Genomic DNA, 21,341 nt, shown 5'->3' on the forward strand with positions numbered 1-21,341 from the left:
CCGGCCTAATGCCCTACAGAATTCTGGAAATCTGAAAAGCTGCTAAGCCAACTTAGTTACTATGTAATACTGCCCATGGTAAAAATGACGATCTCCTCCCCCACCCCCAATAAGGTATTTCGGGACAAGATGAACGACAGCTATCCAACTAGGAAGTCACAGCTTTCTCGCTGTACTAAGTGAATCTACCCACATGTCTGTTGTTGGGGCTATGGAATTCTGCCTGTAGAGACAATGGCTCCACTGTAGCATGGGATCCTAGGTCAGAGATACTCACAACTGCCCGTGGTGGCCTCATCTCCCAAGTATGTAGGCCATTCCCTGTAAGATGTGAGGCAAAGGGAACAGCTACCAGACAGCCTCATGGACTGACGGCTGCGGACTGCCGGAGGCTCTCACCTAGCTTCTGCCCTGATGGTCAACGGGAGTTAGGGAGGCTGGGGCCCTAATGCTGTGTGTGTATAGCCCCCCTGAAGCCTGTTAAACCTAAAGCTATAGATGGACTTAAGGGGAACCAGATAGATACTGCAAATAGATACCTCTGAGGCTTAGATTAAGACAAACTTCAGAGGAGATTGGGTATATTTACCAGGTACAATGTTGCACACCTTTAATTCCAGAACTTGGGAGACAGAGGCAGACAGATCTCCCTTGAGTTTAGGCCACCTATCTACATAGTAAATTCCATGCCAGCCACAGTAAGGAAATCCTAGATCTCCACCTCTACCAACAACAAGACAAACTTTGGCATACCTTCCTCAACCTTTAAGCATGGGCTTATGATCTATTTGAAGCCTGAAAAGGATCACTGAAACAACATCATCAAAATCTCCATAAAAGGAACTGTCACATCCAACTATTTTAGAGTCTGTCCTCAAGAGAACATACTCCAGAAGGGAATGTGAAAGAACAGGATGTAATTTTAGACAAAGTTCCAAAAGATTACAGGCTGTAACTAAAACTGAAGTTTTAAGGTGTCAAAAGATTATCTTAGCGAGCATAATATAGATTCTGTATATTTTGAATTCCACTGTGCTTTTCAACTTTCTTCCAACTCGATCAAAAAGTTGGAGCCTTGTAATGAGTAAACTTAGTGCATGTACATCATTCTAAAACCTTATCATTGAACACTGTTACTCATGCAATGAAGACAAGAATACTTTCTAACTCCACAGAAAGAAGGAGTCCAATGTGGTGATGGAGTGAGGTAAAGACAGTGCATTCCCACACGTCTATGAAACAGGTGTCCAGAAGGAGAATCCCAGGTACCTGCATAGATCTGGCTTACCAGAGGAAGCCATGTGAAAGCCATGTGCCAGATAAGGTGGTTTCAGGCCAGAGCATTTGGTATTAGAAGATGAGGATTAATGTTATAGATAGAGATGAAGCAATATGAAGTCTAGTGACAGAAATAACATTTGACAAGAACCCAGCAAATAGCACTAATCCTGAGACACAAATGACACTTAAGGAATAAGATGACATGAAGCTGAGCCACACAAAAGAAATCCAAATTTATTGGAGGGTCAGAGCAGACAGTTAACTCAATCCTGAAGCTCCACCTTGAAATGTTAAATGGAAACTACTGATCCACTCTGACGGAATAAGACCAATATAGAATTAGAATAAGGTGCCGTAAGAATTGAAAATGTCGCCGGGCGGTGGTGGCGCACGCCTTTAATCCCAGCACTCGGGAGGCAGAGCCAGGCGGATCGCTGTGAGTTCGAGGCCAGCCTGGGCTACCAAGTGAGCTCCAGGAAAGGCGCAAAACTACGCAGAGAAACCCTGTCTCGAAAAACCAAAAAAAAAAAAAAAAAAAAAAGAATTGAAAATGTCATGTGATTCTTTTAAATTCCAGATTTTAACAGTGTTAGTTTAGAAACAGGAGAAGAAGATGAGTATAGTGGTGTGTGGTCAACCAGGACTACATAGTGAGACTTTATTACACACACACACACACACACACACACACACACACACACACACACACACACACACACAAGTCACCAGTGAGAGAAAGCAAACAAGGAAAGGAAAAATAGGAAATGAAATCAAAGTGCCTGGCTTACTACACTGGCTCTGACTCCCCATAACAGGAAGCAAGTGATTCCTGTCACCCAAAAACACACTGGGTGCACAGTGCAGTCGGACAGAGAGCAACCAGAGATCCAAAGCACTATACCAGGCCCACATGGGTGAGCACTTACATGATGCCAAGTTGTGGCAGCTGAAAGTCACAATGGCACCACCAAGGCTTCCCTCCCCACATGCCATGTTTGCCAGTCTCAGACCACTGCCCCTGTTATCCGTTCTCTTTGAAATGCATTCATACATGCATCTGGGGTCCTCCTTCATAACTAAGGTATTTCGACTTCGGGATAAAGTAATTATAAACTATAAAAATGAACTCAATATGGAAAAGCAATTTCTCTTCTCAGTTATCATCTCAATCCTGAGGCTGTGTTTAGGAAGGGGCTCCTATGAGCACAAGTCAGGAATATAATGGTCTGAATGCTGACATATCAGCAATTCAAACAGAAGTAAAGGGAATGTTTTCACTATTGTGGATCTAAATGCCGACTTTTACTTTAAAAATTCATATAGCTTCCTGTACAAACGGAAGACTTACCCTTAATCCTCCTTGACATTTCCACTGGGTATTTAAGAACATCTTCAAATTTAATCTATAAAATATAAATCTGGATTTGAGCTCTCCCATTCTAGAACCCATTCTCCCTATGAGTGTTAAAATGACCTTCAGACAGTGACACTGGGTGACTGTTGCCTTGTTTCACTGATCCATGGCTTCTTACAATTAAGAATACAGCTCAGTACCCTAAGTGATCACGATGATGCCAACCTCTGCCCTCATCCTCAGCCACATGTGCCATTTACCACACACCTTTTGTTCTTGGATCATATCCAACTTAGTCCCACTCCAGGACCTCTGTATCTTCTGTTTTCCTTGATTTAAGATGTGCTCAGTTCTAGACACCCATGCTGGTCTTCTTCACAATATTCAGACCTCAGCTTCTGTCTCTTTGAGTCTTGTCTAGCCTTCCTGGTTATAAACGAGCCAACTGCCTAGCTCTTATGCCACAGTACTGGTGTCCTGTTTTATTTACTCTGTGGAACTTCACATTATCACAAAGTGCCTAAGGGATCTGTTTATTGCTAATCCTTTCTAATTCAAGAGAAGCCAGGATGTCACTGTCTTACTCTCAGCTATTCACAATAGAGTTTCTAAATACAGATCTATGAATGAAGAGGCTAATGAACAAGTAAAGCCAGTTTGGTTTTCTTCATTTGAAGACAATATAATATGTCAACTTGTTTGTATACACATCTTACTCCACAGAAAGGTTTTTACATATAACAGTTTCTATTCAAATCTCCTTCCTGGCACCAGGCAACCCCTGATCTAAGAATCTCTATCCTGCCAAGCCCAGGTAAGCTTTCTTTTGTCATATCTTTACAGATGATTCTGCTGTGGAATTTTCTTTAAAATAAAAGCACACCAACAGAGATGTACACTAGTTCATTTTAAAAATGTCCTGAATCTCTCTTCACTCAATTTGAATTCTATCTTGACAAAGATCACAAATTTGAGAAGGTTTTTCATCAGCATACCATGTACCTTCTGTCCCCACTACTCGTCACTGGTATTCTTCATAAGAGGCAGAAGATTTAATTAAAATGCCACCTACAACACAGCCTTCCTCAAGACAATCAGTTATTATCTTTCCTTGTTTACAGTCTGTCTCTCTCCATAAGAATTTAAAATATGTAAAAGAAAAGATTTTTGCTCTTGTCCACTATAATACAGGAAGCTAGAGGACTGAATATACAGAATGAGTTTAACTAATTAAAGAACTGTAATAAAATAAGCATGGAATAAATGGCACGCACATGTGCATGCAGTTGATATCTTTTGTTTCAAATACAACACCTTCTATTTACTACTCTAGCACTTTAGTGACATTAATAATATATGCAAAATTCTACTCATTATTAAAGAACTGATGTAGTAACTCATAACCAGAAAGCTAATGAACTGCAAGGTTCACTTTAAAATCAAGCTGCTTTGTGTATTTAGTACGTGTACAACAATGTTCCCTTTTATTGTAAATGATAATTTGGGACATGAAGGTAAACTTCAGAAGCCAACTTCATGACTTGAACTGATATGGTTACTTCTGGAACAGAACCTTTTGAGAATACTGAACTATATAATGCACACTAGAAGCTTCTTCTTAACCAATTTCTTAAAGATGACTAGTATGGCAGCTGAATAACAGAATTTCAAAGATGGCTTGATTTTATCTGGGTTACCTTGAGTCTTCAAATCAAGCAATAATTCTATTTAAAAAATGTTTCCTTACATTTTATATTGTTAAGAGAAGGCAAAAGCCACTGCACTGTTAAAGACATTGGCTTATTCATGTGACTCAAACTGGACTAAATTTTCTGAATAACAAATGTTTCTAGTACGCACTTGGGTTTTATAGACAGTGGTGGGAAAGTACTTAGTGAAAGTGTACGAGGTGGACAATGATTGCTGACTGGTTTGTAGTCATCCCAACCCTACCTTTCTACAGAGCTGAACCTCCACACAGCTTCTGCGGCTGAAGTAAAATCACTGGGAACACCTGGAAATGCAGTATGGACTAGCAACATTTTCTTCACTTAAAATTATTTTAAAATCCAGCATTTGTCCAAAAGAGACTATTGATGTATCAGTACACTCTGGGTATCCAATCAATGCAATACTTTCTTGCTTCTATATAATTTCATGTTACTATTTATCCTTCTCTTCATTGTGTGATGGCAAACTGAATCTCATGGCTTGATTTCTCAGTAAGTAGAGGTCTAAACAGGAATGGAGTGTTTAAGAGAAAAAGCAGTAAATCCATCCTAACATCCTAACAAATGTATCACTATTTCATTTTAGTAGTTTGTTTTGTTTTGTTTTGTTGTTTTTGGAGATGGGTTTCTCTGCGTAGTAGCCCTGGCTATCCTGGAACTTGCTTTGTGGACAAAGATGGCCTCAAATTAACAGAGATTCACCTGCCTCTGCCTCCAGAGTGCTGGGATTAAAGGCGTGTGCCACCATGCCTGGCTCATTTTAGTAGATCTTATTGTTCAAAAGTTATAAATTGATTAAAACACCTCAAATTAACTGTAAGTTTATGTAAAGGATGGACTTCAGTTACTGTACTATTTTCAAAATCTGTGTTCAGAAAATCTTTCAGTTTTGTACAGCAGAAATGGAATAAGGACAAAATGAAGTCGGCAAGTTTGACAGATGAGGAACTGAAATAAAAGTTGGTGAAAGGATCTAGTGTTGGGAGAGGGAGAGAGGGAGGATGCTGCTAATGCAGTCAACTGACGTCCTTTATAAACTGAGTGCTCGTAATTGGAAATAATGATTTCACAACTCACCTCCGCATACTTTAGCTTCAATGTTTTATGCATTTCTCGAAAACGACTGTAACGCCTGAATACAGTCCATGTCTCATCTAGGACAGAAATCTATTAGCAAGGAAGCAAAAACAAGTTAGCATTAATTACAAGAAAAAAGTAACTAAACTTTTAAAAACATAATTTAAAAATTAAATTAAAAGTGATTAGCATGTAAAATATCTCCACAATTGAAAACATTAATCTAGTTGCATAAATATAATTTATAAATAGTAACGGCGTCCTATTAAACATGCATCTTCTGCTCCCATGTCTTCTTATATGTCTTATTATAAGTGGCACCTATGTAAAGCTAGGGGCAGAAGACCACCTCTTAAATGGTCACAAGAACGTTCCTTAATGTACTGATGAGATGGCTCAGAGGTAAAGGAATCTGCCCCCAAGTCTCAAGACCTGAGTTCTATCCCCAGGACTCACACAATAAAAGAAGAGATCTGACTCCTGAATGTTGTCTTTTGACCTCTAGATGCATGCCATGGAACACCACACACACACACACACACACACACACACACACACACACACACACCCATAAGAGAAATTATAATAAAAAAATTACCAGAATAAAAAAATGTCCCTTAATTCTCTATCTGGCTGGTAGAATCCCAGATGGGTACCCTTTTGGGTACAGCAATGTGTTCCATGTCAAATGTCTAGTGTGGTTCACCAGAGGTCACCAGAGTAGACAGGAAGGAAAGACCAGAGGAGGATCAGAGGTAAAAGGAGAAATAGAAGAAGAAAACAGGACAAAGAGAATTAAGGAAAATATTTCATTGCGTTTGTGATCACTACCTCAAATATACAACAGTGGGTTTTGCATTTCTCCAGGTTCACCTGGCTTCCTAGGGTAACGCAAGCACCAGGAGCTGGTGATCATCGGCAGCCCCTACAATCACACTGGAGCACCACCACGAACCTTGCTTCTCAGCTTCTCAGCTCTACTTGCCACTGTTCTGAGCTCCAGACCATAAACCCAGCAGAGAGACAACTTTCTCTGGATGTTACATAGGCATTTCCAACTTGACACTGGGGCACACCCAACTCACCCAGCCAACTGGAGGGGCAGCAGCCATCCTCAGCTGTTCTCCTCTTAACACCCCCACAACTGAACAAGGTGTTGGGTCTTGCCAGCACTTTACTTTGCTCCTAGAAAACGACCTGATTCTGTACCTGTCACCTGCTCCCTGCATGAGTGTGCTGAAACTTTACCTTCACATTAGGTGCATTGGCAAATGAGCCTTTATGGGGTTGGATTGGGGTGGGGGTGGGGCTATACAACAATGCATATTTTTATTATTATGCTCTCTATTTGTTTTTTCATTAACATTTTAATAATGGCAGGTTTCTTCTCCTGAGTTTCTTTGAAAACAGGTATCCATAAGCAACAAGGAATTGTCACGGAAGTGGCAAGGCAGGTGCTCTGCAGTTGCAGCTGAGGCCAGTGCGCTAGGCAGGCAACCTGGGGACCACTGCTCCTGGCAGCCAGGCTGCTGGTTTTCCACTTCAGACCCCTCCTCACCAGACCTTGCAGCGTTAGAGCTGAGGTACAGGGGGCAAGGCCGACACAAGCAGTAGGTCACAAGAGGGTAAAACATGGCCTTAGGAAGACGGAACCAGGCATGAAGAGAGAACTAGAGCAGGGAGGAGGCCTTTCAGCTTCCCACAGGGCTGCTGGGGCGTGATGCCAGGAAAGCCAGAGCACTCCTACAAATACACACTGTGTGAGCAGGAAGATATGTCTCAGAGGTGAGGGGAGGTGCTACTTTGTCGGGATGAGAAAGACACTGAAGGAAGTTCAAGATTTGCCCATAATTTAGAGTCCAATGCCTCCCTCACAGAAAACCATTCACTGGACTGCTTGGACCCATGGTGGAGCTCCCGTAGAATCTCTTAGGACTTTAGAATACAGTAGGAACAGCTGTCTCCTCTGTTCTGCCTGAATGAGACTCCTCCTGCAAAATCACAGCCCTAACAGTCTGTGCAAGTAGAAGTCACCAGAAGAACACACTACTAACACTCTTGGTGGGCTCTGCTCCTCTGCACCATGTGCCCTGAGCCTCATCTGTCCCCACCCTAGGCAGAAAACACATGGGAGCTCCAGTTCAATCCAACTCTCTAGAGCAGCAAGCTGCTTGCCGAGAAACACGTCCACCTCCTCTCTAACACGCCAATGTATTTCCTCTGCTACCTTATCCGCACAGGCATCTAGACAGATTATCCATCACCCTGCCATCCTAAACTCCCACTTTACCTCCCTTTTCTTTCCAGCTGTCCTTCCATGCTGTCCCTCCACTTAAGCAAACTACTTTTCAAAGGTTTACTTATGATATCAATTTATTTCTTCTTGTTTTCTCCTGAGTCCACACTAAAATAGCACTCCACCAAGGTCATCACCATCTCCATATTACTAAAGCCAGGGGTTAATTCTTGATCATGTTCTCACTTCACCTCTGAGAAGGACACTAGAAGAGCTGACTCAGTCCTCCTGGTCACATCTTCCCTTGGCTTCCAGGCTGCTACTCTTTCATCACTATACTTTTCTTTGCTTGGATTTCTCATTCCTTGACCTCTAAACGTCAAATGCACTAGGGTTTCATCCTGGACATGTTTTATTTTCTAACTGTACTCTCTCCTTTAGTGATCTCATTGCTCAAATTTACATGCTGGGACTCCCTGGATGTGCATTTCTCTCTGTTAAACCTAGAGTCACATTATCCTACTGATTACGTGGACATCCACAATGCACCTCAAACTGAACAAGGTGCATTTCCTAAAATTCATCATACTCAAAACTTGTCCTCTCGCCCATTTCAGTCACTGTCATTCCACTCATTCAATCCCAAACCATGGATTTATCTTTAATGTCCCTTTTTCTTGCACCTTGCGTGCAGTCAATCAATAAAACCTTTATTTTAAGTTTTCAGAGTACAAATCTGGCCTTTTCTCACCAGTTCCACCGTCTCTGATTATTTTCAACAGATTTTAATGCTGGTCCTTTGATTGTACTTGCATCCCTTCTCACTGTTCCCTTCATTCTTTTGCCAAGGGGTCTTGCTAAACACTATCAGTTGAGGCCTTTTCTTTGCTCAAACAGAACATGGCCCAAGACATCCCACTCCAAGTGCGTTCTTTACCGGACCTACAAGGGTCTCTATGCTGTCTTCTCCTTGGCTTCATCTAAAACCTGAGACTCCAGGCCTACGCAGAACATTTCAGCTGTATACACTGCAGGTGTGGCCTCGGGACTCTGTGTTTTGTTCTTTGAATTAGCAATCTTTGAGTACCAAGAAAACATGGTATATATTTATCTTGGTTTTGATTTTCCACCCCCCCTCCCCTGAATGTGGGTTTCAGAAAAGCTTTTTTTTTTTAAAAACTCTATTGGTTACAGCCCTTTAGAAGAGAATGTAACACACAGGAAGCATCCTAAAGAACAGCTAGAAGATCAAGCCCTAAGATAGACTTGTCTTTAATAGCCTCCAGCTCTTAGTGACTTTAAAACAGAATTTATATTTTTTAAATTTCTCCAGGGAGAAAAAGCCTTAAAAAAGATCAAACAAAACTAGGGTGAGACAAACTGGACTCTGATCCTAGGGTATATTGCCTTATACTTTCTTCCTTTGTGGCTTTTAGAGCTTGCTAACATCTAAACACTGCCTAAAGTTTCTGGTGAGAGAAACAGCACATCAGACCCACAGCACAACTGTGGGTACCACTCTTCTTTCTCACAGCATCCCTGGGATAGTGCCTTCCTAAAGGATTCCAACTCCTCTAACTGCATACTGTAAATACTAAGACAGCTACAGTGCCACTGGGCATCAATAGGACAATGAGATGGAAGAGGAAACTATTATGTCCCTTCCTAAGGTTGCACTTCAAAGCATTCATATAAATCCTCTTCAGTTTTCTTGGTGTTAATCCTGAGTGCTTATGATGGAAGTAGTGTGTTATGGAATATTAAGATGTTATATTTGTTTATGCTGTGGAACATTTGTTTAACGATGTAAAATTGTGTTACTTTTTTATGTTGCATTTGTTTAACTCTGTGCTTGTTATAACACTTGACTGGTCTAATAAAGCCCTGAATGGCAAGGCAGGAGAAAGCATAGGTTGTGCTAGCAGGAAGAGAGAATAAACAGAAGGAGAAAAGGAAAAGGAGAAAGAGAACAAGGAGAACACTAGGGGCCAGCCACCCAGCCACCCATAGAGTAAGAGCAAAAGTAAGATCACAGAAGAAAAGGAAAAAGACCAGAGGCTAAAGGTCGATGGGATAATTTAAGAAAAGCTGGCAAGAAATAAGCCAAGTTAAGGCCAGGCATTTATAAGTAAGGATAAGCCTCCATGTACTTATTTGTGAGCTGGGTGGCAGCCCCCACAAAAGAGGAAAAAGAGCAAAAAACAACCAGCTACAGTCATGGGCTTTTATGGTGTGCATGTGCAAAGAAAGGAGTAAACAAGTGTGGTGAGGGCCATGCTTACCTACATCTGCATATTCATACTGGGCTTAATGAGGTCATGACGGTACCAGAGAGATCTCTGTCTATGTGCTTGTTACCCAGTGACTCCGGGATCCCTCTCACAGCAGAAATGTTACTGGAACTCAGATGCTGCAATAGTAGAGAGCTTGCCCAACATACACAATACCATTGCTTTGGTCCCTCACACCCAACAGTAACAAAGAGGGGAGGGGTTGCACAGTGAAGAACATTATTGGCACATTTTGAGCAATGACTAATTTTTTTGCCTGATATCTAAGGATTTTAATAACCTGGCATACATGTGTCAATGATTGTTGTCCTCCATACTTAAGTTCGTTATCTCGAGCAGTACGAACCGGCCATAAGCACAAGTCTCACTTAGAAACTTGTTAGAAATGTATATGGAGATGTTTTACCCCTACCTCTGCTCAGAACACAGCCACTCAGCTTCAACATCTGGCCCACAATAGGTAGAGTCATGCACCAGCTCCCTTCCAGCACCCAAGCCCTCAGCCAGGACCCAGAGCCTCTTCTAGTTACCTCTAGGGTACACATCTACCAGCAGCTTCCAGTGCTGACCAATCTTACTGCACAGAGAACTCGTCAACATAAAATACGGTGTATTTATGAGGATCTTGTGAATGGCCTCATGAGTCACACATGCCTTTCCCTAACAGGAGGATTCTTCTGAGTTTCAAGGTGGGGTTTCCACTAAAACTACTCCCTCCAGAGCATCTCCTCACTCTTCCTCCCAGAGGAATCACTTAATCTCCCCTCTGGTTAACATTTAGTTCCCATCATGGTCAAAGCACACGTCACAGCTACTAATTACATAATTAATGTCACAGAGACTAATTTATGCCAATTAATTATATAACTCTCTATCCTACAAAGTTTTAAGTCTTCTAAGGAAGTAAGACATCTGCCTTTAGAAGTATTTGGGGTAAGACACAGACTCTCATTGCAAGAAACATACACAGGGCACCTTCAATTTACATGAAATTATTTTGCTTTTCAAACCAGGTGAGAACCCAGGCCTTGCAGACCGGTTAGAAGGCAGAACAGGGACTGTTGGAGCTCTACCTGCAGTGGCCCTGCTCTGGTGACTTGAGGTGTATCTTACTCAGAGATTTCATTGGAATAATCACAATAGCAGGCCTTTTTATTTTTAACTGCACTGAGATTATGGCACATCCTCTGTAGTTTTCAGACACAAGTTGATAGGGAGGCATATAGAGATTTCCAAATTCTTTACCCTGAGACTTTTATCTGAATATAGGTTATAGACAAGGACAGGAAAGGGTCAAGCTTCCTATCTCATGTACTTATGACTTGCTTTGTCTAGTAATATGTAAATAAGGTGGAGACAATGATGATTTGGAATGACACTCATTAGCAATTGCCTCAGAAAGGAAGAAGGCCTTGTGTGACATTGTGTAGCATCTTTGCATGAACATGGTCCAAGCCCTTCTCTCTGACAGAAAGACACTATGCAGAGGGCTGGAGGCTATCTCATGTGAAGTTTGGAAACAGACACAGAGAAATGCGAAATACAAATTGAAGTCCCAGCATACTCTAAATTAAAACTGGGTATGGGACAGGATTTTGATCACGAGGGGAGGGACAGTAGATCAGCAAAAGAGATAAGTTAGACTTAAGCAGTCCGCCAATTATTTCCCTTAGCATTGAGAAGGCAAGGCATCATTGCTGCACACTGCTGAGGAGCAAATTGATTACTTCTCTCTCGCTGAATGGTTCTGCTGACACAAATCCGTCTTTCCTGGCCGTAAAATGATCAAGTGCATCTTAAACACCATAAACATGTCCAGGAGATGGACTGCATTTACTTATAAACAATTCTCAACTGAGTGCTTCCCACAAGTTTATCTTATATACATATTTTGCTGGGTTAGGGATTGCTGATTTTAAGATATGTTATCAGTAACACTTGCTGGGGTAAAACCATCTGTGTGAGGAGCAGCATCAACAGTTTGTCATCCAAAGAAAAAGACTCTAACTAGATCCCACTTAAATAAGTTACTTAAAATGATCTTTAATATACACATCAAACATAACACTTAAACATGCTTGTGGAGACTTTAAATACATTCCCAATATGTGGATGTGTACAATATGAAACGCTAATGCATGGGGCTTCATTAACATGTCACAACACAGAACATGAGGCCATTAAGCACTTAGCTTCTGGTCAAGATAGCCCATGCAGTATGGAAAGAAGCCACTGATTCTTATTTACATTTATTTTTTATATCATTCTTTTTATATTATTACTTCTGTTGGTGTGAGATAATACATAATAATTAATGAATAGTATACTGTATAAAAAATAAAAGTCATATGGGCTATGCCTGCTTAGTAATGTTTTTCTATTGGGTATTTGTGATTACAAATACTCATATGTGCTGAGGATGTTGCTCAGTAGTAGATCACATACATAGCATGTGCAAGGCATTGGGTTCCATTCCCAGAACAACAACAACAAAAAATTTAGGTGGTGCTATTAACTATTTTAAGCTGAAGCCAGAAAATGATAAATTCATGAAGGTCTCACTATTCCCAAGATGACAGAATCTAATTCACTAATTAGACTCAATGTCTTATGTAAAACATGAAATATATTCTGAAGGTATGGATCTGTGAAGAAATACACATCAGTGCATTAGCTTTAATTAAAATCTCTTCAGACAACTGCTGCAAAAAGAACTAGCCAAGAGTGTTAACTGAAGCCAGCATCCCATTAAGCACAGAAATATCCTGTATTGAACACAGTGGCTATCCCATTCCTCTTCATATCTACCTCCAGCATCACCAAATCTGTCAGCAAGGACCAAAAGACCAATGTGTACTGATTTCCACTGGGGACAAATAGCCCTAAGACGCTGAATCTGCTGGCCATCTCCACTGCAGCCTCCTGCTGGTCTCTTCTTTATAGAACCACTCATCCTGGAGGCCAGGGCTGGACTTGTGTCAGTTTTCCCGACCCCAGACACCAGCACCTCAACACTTCTGGATACCTTAGCCTAATAGTGGGGCCCATCAGAATAATTCCCCACATCTGGAAGCCCATGGTGTTTTTTTTCTCTGCTTGGCACTATCACTCTACTTTGGAAATTTGTTTCCAATTACATTTTCCATGATGAACATTTCAAATATGCTGGCTTTTCCATCCCCACAATCACTTTTTTATGATCATCTAGAATGACTGGAGTCACTCAAGAACAATTCCCACAGCATCCTTCCAGTGTCTTTCAAAACAATACTGCTGATACTCAGTTCCAAGCCTTTCAAAAGCCTTTCAAAATCCTTTCTGCCTTCTGTATTTACCTTCTCACAGTTGAGTCCCTCTCTAAGGTGAACCTCAAACTCTACTATATTCTATTATCAATATATCACTTGTGCTTCTCTGAGACCAGTATTCCTACTGCCCAGAACACCTTTCTTCTCCTTCCATTCATCAAATCCCTCTCAAAGGAACAACACTATGTGTCCACCCAGACAGCTCCCTGGCTCCCTTCCATGGCCTTTATTTCTGTCATTCTATTTCTATGCATTTTTTTTTTACCCTCACACTCAGCTGCTGCTGTGTGAATCTTTTTCATCTTTTCTGCACATCTGTTTCTTAATGTATCCAGAAGGGTATGTGTGTGTTTGTGTATAATACAAAAACCACATAGATATTTGTTAAGTAATAAATGGATAATGGGGACAATTGTTCCTCCACTCAATGCACAGAGGTTCTTTCCAATAAATTACATTTTGACTATATTTCCTAGTTCTTTCCCCCTCTGAAGGCAGTAGAGTGACCTGCATCTTCATCCTTTTCTGACTTATCAACAAATCAACTCTGTAGAGATTTTGGTAAGGAGACATTGGGGGAGATAAGGAGGAGGCCAAAGAATTATAAAGTAAAGTGAAAAAAAAATGTAATTTATCACATTTCATTTGGAGAGAAGGCTGCACTGATTTAGGAAGGACACATAAATAAATGACTTGGAGATTGGGATAAGAGCAGTTGGGAATGAGGCTCCTAAATGACACAGGAAGAATCCAAAGGTAATCTCTAAATGGCCTTTAAAGGGTAGATTTAGTTAATTTCAGAGTCCTTGCCCATAGGTATCAAAGCCAAACCAGGGGGCAGGGGTTGCACTGCCTGGCTTGGTGAAGGGCAGCAGTTATTACTGTAAGGAAGACCTAGGAAGTGGCAGAAAGGCTGTGCTGTGCTAAAAACACTATCTGGTGGAGTTTTAACGTTCTTTCCTTGGCATGCAATGCAGTACTTCTCTGCCTTCCCCATGGACACTCAGGGTTGTTCACTTATTTCTCTTTCTAGTAAGCCTAAAGAGGAGATGGTCTCTACAGTCCAGTAGATATATATACACGAGAGAGACAGTGTCAGCAGGCATGCAGGAGCCCTGGAGGCAAGCAACAAGCTGCCATGTGTCTCATTTCAGACTGCTTAAGGTAGCCCTGAACTGAGCAGGAATAGCAATGTGTCCTATGAGTGGGCAGTTGCTAAAATCTCGTCTCAAGACTCTTGAATGAAGAGGCCAGGCCTTAGCAGAAGGGGCCTGATCCCAAGACAGTGTACTGTGCAAACAAAGAGGAAGCTAACTGCAATCCTGGTGCTGATAATATGGATGGGAAGCACGTGGGCTTGGAGATTGGTGATTCCTGGATCAGAGTCCCAGGCAAACTTTCATATTCTTCAGGATGAGGAAGGAGGACCTTCTGCATAGATGTACTGTGAACAAGTAGAGAACTTGCCTCAGAGACTTGAGTTTGGTCTGAATCTGTGGTACCGTGAAAATGACTCAAGGCTGTGTGCTAAATTAACACCAAATTCTAGACAGCTATGAAGTGGTCTAAAGTAAATGGGACTTTCTAGCTGGCACAAACTCAGCCTTTATGAATAACCAGAAATAACTGCTTCATGGTTCAGTTGTAGCATCTTCAAAATAGGAGATAATACTGCTTATTTTAGTATATTTACCTTACATGGTAGGTTGAAAGTAAATTTGATAGAATATATAGAGGCCCTGGGATTCAAACCCAAGGTCATTCCATGTAGGTGAGGAATGGGGGAATTACTCCATTTTAAAAGTATGGCAAATGCCAAAGGTGACAGACTATGTATTATCTCCTTTATGTTAGCTAGACACCGAGAGGCAAAGTGAAGAGCAAGATGTCAGCCATCATTGGAGAATGGAAAATGAAAGGCTATGGATGAGCACAAACTTGATCCCAACTTTAGCCTAATGTCTTAACTAGTTGTATGTCAGCGGAATTCTTTCAGGCCTCAACTTTTTCAGATGTTAACATGGACTCATGAGAAACTCACAGATGAAGGAGAACACATGAAGTCAAAAAGACAATGTTTGGGCCTCAGACACAGCTGCTCCTCAATCAGTGAGATGTTTTCATCAAGCCCCTCCCCTAAAGGCTTAGGATTCTATATTGAAGACACAAATACATTGTAGAGCCAGAGGGGATGGATGACTACAAGGAAGCAGTGTCCAGATACAACGGGATTGATGCATGGATGAACTCAAAGAGATTGTGGCAGAATGCTTAAGACCAGCACAGACACAAGCTAGATGGCGTTCCAGCACTGAGAGGGAAGGTGAACACGGGGTCCCACCCTAACCAAGAAGCTATTTGTAATTGATCCCTGTGGGTAAAGGGAAAATCTGTTTCAATGGAACATCACTGAGTATATCAACTACACTGTAGGGTAGGCCCCATGCCCAGGAATAGTTTTTTTTCTGTGGATTTTCTGTTCCATTTTGCTTTGTTTGGGTATTTTTTATTAGTCTTTTGTTTGATTTTTTTTTTCAAGTTTGCTTTGAAAGAGAAAAAGAACCTAAAGTTGGGTGGGTAAGGAATTATGGGAGGGCTTAGGAAGAGTTGGGGGTGGGAGGGGAGTCAGGACCGAAAGGGATTGCATGAAACAATTTTTAAATTAAAAAATTTTACAAAATCTGCTCCTAAAGAAATCCTTCTCTGCTGCACTGCTGAAAGGTGAGGGTTTCCATGAGCAACGACTGCAAGCCATTTGACTTATGTAACAAACATTCTAGAAGAGAGAGAAAATCCTTAAAGCTGTAAGATTAAGAAATATGGAAATGAACATATTCTTAAAACAAACACTTGGGTGAGGCTGAAATTCAAGATAGGTCCCTGGGGATGTGGCCACGTCTCTCCCATTCCCGAGACTCAGTCTCACTTCTTTCTAGTCACTCCTTGAATTTTTACTTTGTGGAAACAAACACGGGGGTCCTGGTGGAGGCAACAAAAGATCAGCTGGTTTGTAAAGAAACCTGGGAAGGGAAAACCAAGGTTTTTGTTGTTTGTTTGCTTACTTGTTCGTTCTCTCTCTCTCTCTCTCTCTCTCTCTCTCTCTCTCTCTCTCTGTCTCTGTCTCTGTCTCTGTCTCTGTCTCTGTCTCTGTCTCTCTCTCCCCAATATAAGACAAAATTCCTAAAGACTTGAGATGGTATTTCAGAAACCAAAGTTATGGGGTAAATGTGACTCTTCAGGATCTGCTGTATTTCCCTCGCTGCTATTCACACTGTAAAGCAGCACCCGTGCTGGGTCCTGGCTCTAGATGGCTAGAGCATGTGCATTGTTCCATTTGTCTCAGCTCTGCTAATCCACATGCAGGGAGATCATCTATCACATAACTAATAAGCACAGGCCCAGATGCCAATACACTACTCTCTCTGAACATTTACATTCTATCAAGTTGGGAGCAAGTACTTCTAAAAGATGTATGTGTGTGTGTGTGGTTTTTCTAATAGCCTGGAATGGCTCTCATTTTTGTTCTGCCAAGCAGAGAGAGAGGTTTCTCTGACTGTAAATGTAATTATTGCAACTCCAAAACTGCACATTTCCTGGGCATTTCTTCAGGATTCTTGTCAGGTCTACCCACCACCAAACCCTGCAGCTTTGTTAGAGGTTTAACAGGAACTCCACTTTACAAAGCATGCAAGACTTGGCCAGAATACAAGACAAAAAGTTTAAATGCGTGTGAATGTGTGTACATGTGTGTGTGCGCACACACACACAGCACAGTAGATTCTGTAAGGAAGCAAGGACTGGGAAACAGTTATTATGTCTAAGACAATACTAAAATATGTTCTCAACTTTTAAAAGGGACAGGAATTCTTGACACTTAGAAGGTACTTTAAAACAAGAAAGGGAGTGAGTACAGTTTCCTAGATTAAGATACCAGGAGGATGTGGATCTCAGCCTGCTTACCAGCTGTATGGCCTTAGGCAAGTCACTCATGATTTCTTACTTTGTGGAATACAACAAATATCCTCATTTTGGAACATTCTCTGTATTTGTAGAAATGTCTGGCAAAATGCCTGGGGGCACAGAAGGTTCTTGGATAGATGTTAGCTTTCTTTTTTTGTGGGAGGAGCTGCAGAGTCAAAGGCATTCAGAGAAGCAAGCTGGGGAAGGCCTGGGGGTGAATAACAGCAGGGAAACAGAGTCAACCGCATTAGGTGAGGACACGTGGCCATGGGGATGGATGATGCTCACAAGAAGGGTTAAGCACATTGATGGAACAAGCTGGATGCTCAGGGGATATATAAGGATCTCATCTAATACAAGGCGGGTTCAGGCATCTTAAGCCACATGATTCAAGAGCAGTACTGCCACTGATGGTCTACAGAGTTGTGCTGGACAATTTTCTAGGTGTCCTGCTTTCTCCCTGCCATTGCTTCCTCTTGCTGCTTCTCATCTCCTTCCAAGCCATCAATAGGAAGACAGAATAAAATGAGGCAGGATTTTAGGGCAACAGAAGGAGCAGACTGCTTCCTTGAGGTTAAAAAAAAACATCAGCTTTCACTTTGGGCATCGTGTGTTCGAGGTACTTGTGTTGCTGTGGTGTGAAAGCAAGAGGAAGAGCTGGTTCAAAGGGTTATGTGAGGATGGGCAGGGCCTGCGTGCTGCTGAACAGAACAGTCAGAGGTTGACCAACTCAGTAAGTTCCCCAGAGGAGATAAGAGAACAGGGACTTCTATCAGCAGCAGGCTGGAGACTGCCTTGGTCCTGGGATCACGTGGGAAGGGTAGGTCATGAGCCTAGGCATGTGTCTTTATGTGAACAAATGCCTAACTAAAATGAAGCTGACCTAGGTGCTGGAGACTGCCCCGTGCCAGGGCACTTGTGTGCCCATGTACCAGAGGGCAGAACTACTTAAGTGTCAGATACTGCATCTTTGATCTCAACTCCAGAGACTCCATTCTTGCACACTCTCCCTGAATGATTACGAGCAAGGCAGCTGCACTGTGACCCCTGTGTGCAATAGAGGAACCTGTGGGGTGCTATTCACAAAGGGCACTCAAGATTCTAACTTGAAAAATACAAATCATGCCTGGAGTTCCGAGCTTCACAATATGTCACTTGCTGGGTTATCCCTACTAGATGACTATTACCAGGTAGGCACAACGTGGGGCCTGGAGACTCAGGTCTGTCTAAGATTAGCAAGGTCCAGTCAGTTGAAACCTCCAGGAGACCTGCAACAATGGGATAGTGACATTTGGGAAAAAAAACTGACCAAGTCGTGGCATGGTAGCAGAATGGACCCTGGGTTATGGCAAGAACAGACTGCAAAAGGCCATTCTAGAAAGAAGTGAGACAGTGACTTACAGGACTAACAGAAATTCAAGAAACAAAATGACCAAACATCTACAGCATTGGCTCATTTCTTTATACTACTGTGTTGACATGTCCATTAAAATACAAGGACTTTCAAATGTCATTATTTCTAAGACAAATGAGTATGGCATCCTCTGTTAGCCTTAACTACAGATTTCCCTGGCTGCTGTTTTACATCCTGCTGAAATGTAATGTTAAAATTAAATTTCACCCACTCTGATCCCAGCTAACTGAAAATGGCAAGCATAATTCAAGGTTATTGACTTTCTGTATCAATCACTAAAAAGCTTTGAAAGAATTTGGGGTGACAGTTGGAGTCTAGGGGGTGGCATTACTGAGGCAACTGTGATTGGGGCAAGCAGGAACCTTATAAATACACATTCCTGACCAGCAGGTGACATCCTACTCAGAGAGGAGCCAGGTTGGCCCACCTTCAATCTCTTGCCCTCTCTATGACACCTGCCAGCCAGAGATTCTTATTTATGTATCTGCGAATCCAGCTACACATTTAGGACTCCTTGAAAGGGTAACTCCAATGAAACAGAACTAACACTCTGACCCAGCGTTCCTAGTTGTGTGCCCTCCAAAGATTAGTAATGAGTGTGGGGTACATCATGGAGAGGACAACTTCATACATTCTCAGGAAAGCAGCAGTAAGAGAAAGGAATACACAAATTGAGTATGATCATGCAGTGAGGGGCTCTTCATCAGGAGAGCCAATGACATTGACCACCTCTTGGGATGAAGCTCCAAAAGCAGCCCTGTCAAAGCAGTCAGACTCAGAAGCTAATGTGGCTCATGGAGTCCCTCCCACAGTGTGCACATCTTGCTTCATGTACATGAAGCCTCCACAAAGTGGCCTGAAGAAATTAAATGAGACCCAAACCCAAACATATCTACTTACCAATTCTCAGCTTTCCCACAAAACAAGCTTGGCTTAGTCCTCTCAAATAAAGCAGGTAAAAAATAGTTCTTTTGAATTAAATCAATTCTAGTTTAATGAAAAGCTCTATTGTTATTTTAAAGACCAATAATGGAAACTTCCTTGGGACACATAGGAGTTGTGATGAGGAGCATTTGGGAAGCCCCTAACCTTCTCTGTACACCAGCACACTCTTCACTAATTCACTTCACAGTGCACTCCAGTGGGAGCTACTGGATTTTAACAGACTATCAAATCCTACCTAGTGCAGGGTGGGTGGAACTAGCTGGAGGTGGACAAATAGAGGAGGGTAAAAGGAGGATGCTGGGACCCAAGCCTTGCATGGCTCAAGCATTCACCCACCTAGACTCATAGGCTGCTCTCACCAACTGCACAGGGGGTGTTTGCTTCTCACTTGATGGATGTGGCATAATGAATCCTTTTTATAATTGCCATCTTCTCCGGTGTTCAAGTCAAGATGTGTAGTGGGTGGGCCTTGGGTATTTGCATATCTTTGAAATGTGATCAAGATCCTGAGAGCTTGCCATGCCTTAGAGGGCCTTGAATACCATTGGTGGATAGAGGTGAAAATGAACACAAACTTTGAAAAAGCAGCAGCAATGATTTTCTAAAGTATAACCATAATAATTTATCTATGCACACAAATACCAAATTTTTCCTATAAAAGCCTAAAACTAAAGAGAATTGTCTTTTATCAAAAATCAGATCAATAGCCTTTGCTTTTTTGAAGCCATGTAGCTCACCAAGATAATTTAATAGGAGCACAATATCATCAGATATGAGACTAGACTAGATAATATGGCATGTGCATGACATATTCAAATAACTGACAAAAAAGTTGGGAACTTTGAAAAAGTTCTAAATAGTAATTTGGTTTAACATAAGATCTTCAATGTAAAGTTTTATAAAGAAAAATTCAAAATCATTTTTAAAGACTTTGGTATTTATGATATTTTTCTCTCATAAGCACCCGCAGAATTAATAATACGTTTCCAATAAAAAGAGTCTACAAAGATTTTAGCAACCAGTGTAAGATAACTGAGGTTATGTTCCAATAGTGGCAACAGGTACATTTATTTTCTTTGAGTTTTCTTTATGCATCAGGATATAGCAGGGAACACCTAATCAAAAAGAAAGCAATGAAAACCCCAAGCCTCATAAAGACATAACTGCACATGAACATCACTTAGGGGCTCAAAGGCAGCATCCCATGCATTCCTAAGCCTGTCTGGTTTTGTTTAATTTTAATAACAAATAGACATAGCACTGAGGGAGCATCAGACACTGAGGTAAGTTAGAAAGGCAAGGTCATCTACGCCTTACAACAACCCAGTCAGTTGGGTTTTATTGTCCACATTATACAGATAATGGAGTCCGAGGTTCCAAAATTTTTGTCAGACACTGACATACCCAGAGCTGCTCCGGGGCTGTGCCTTTGCCTGCAGCTTGTCTGTTCTTGCTTTGTTTGGAGAGGGGCAGCAGAATCATAAGACATTCCTTCCTAGTTCTAGGTCCTGCTCCCATCGGGTCAGCATGAACAGCCCAGTGCTGCTGAGCCTACAGCAAGTTCTAAAGGAGGCAGAACTACTGCTGGCTTTTAGCACTGGCTTTGTATGGGTTTGGATTACATACACTGAAGCAAAGCAGGATCCTGAGAAGCCCCTGTGGTCCTCTGCTCTCTCTAACTTTCTCTGGCAGTTGCATCTTCACAGTTTGGGCCAGATCTGCATACCAACTGGGCTACTATCTAG

The 21,341-nt window shown here is 41.7% G+C and overlaps 1 protein-coding gene across 8 annotated transcripts in view; it reads right to left on the bottom strand.

The window, feature by feature from the left end:
- Kif16b (kinesin family member 16B) overlaps window positions 1–21,341 on the bottom strand; it is a 286,551-nt gene that overhangs the window by 53,334 nt on the left and 211,876 nt on the right. For 7 of the 8 annotated variants that reach the window (XR_013050802.1, XM_076570753.1, XM_006983685.4 and 4 more), the window contains one exon: window positions 5,443–5,532. The exons of the other annotated variant lie outside the window; for it this stretch is intronic. Coding sequence is in view for 6 of the 7 variants with exons in the window: in XM_076570753.1 (XP_076426868.1) it covers window positions 5,443–5,532 (90 nt within the window). In the remaining variant the exon portion in view is untranslated. The remainder of the gene's footprint in view (window positions 1–5,442; window positions 5,533–21,341) is intronic. 8 annotated transcript variants of the gene reach the window in all.

This window comes from Peromyscus maniculatus, chromosome 4, assembly GCF_049852395.1.
Source record: "Peromyscus maniculatus bairdii isolate BWxNUB_F1_BW_parent chromosome 4, HU_Pman_BW_mat_3.1, whole genome shotgun sequence".
Lineage (NCBI taxonomy): Eukaryota > Metazoa > Chordata > Mammalia > Rodentia > Cricetidae > Peromyscus > Peromyscus maniculatus.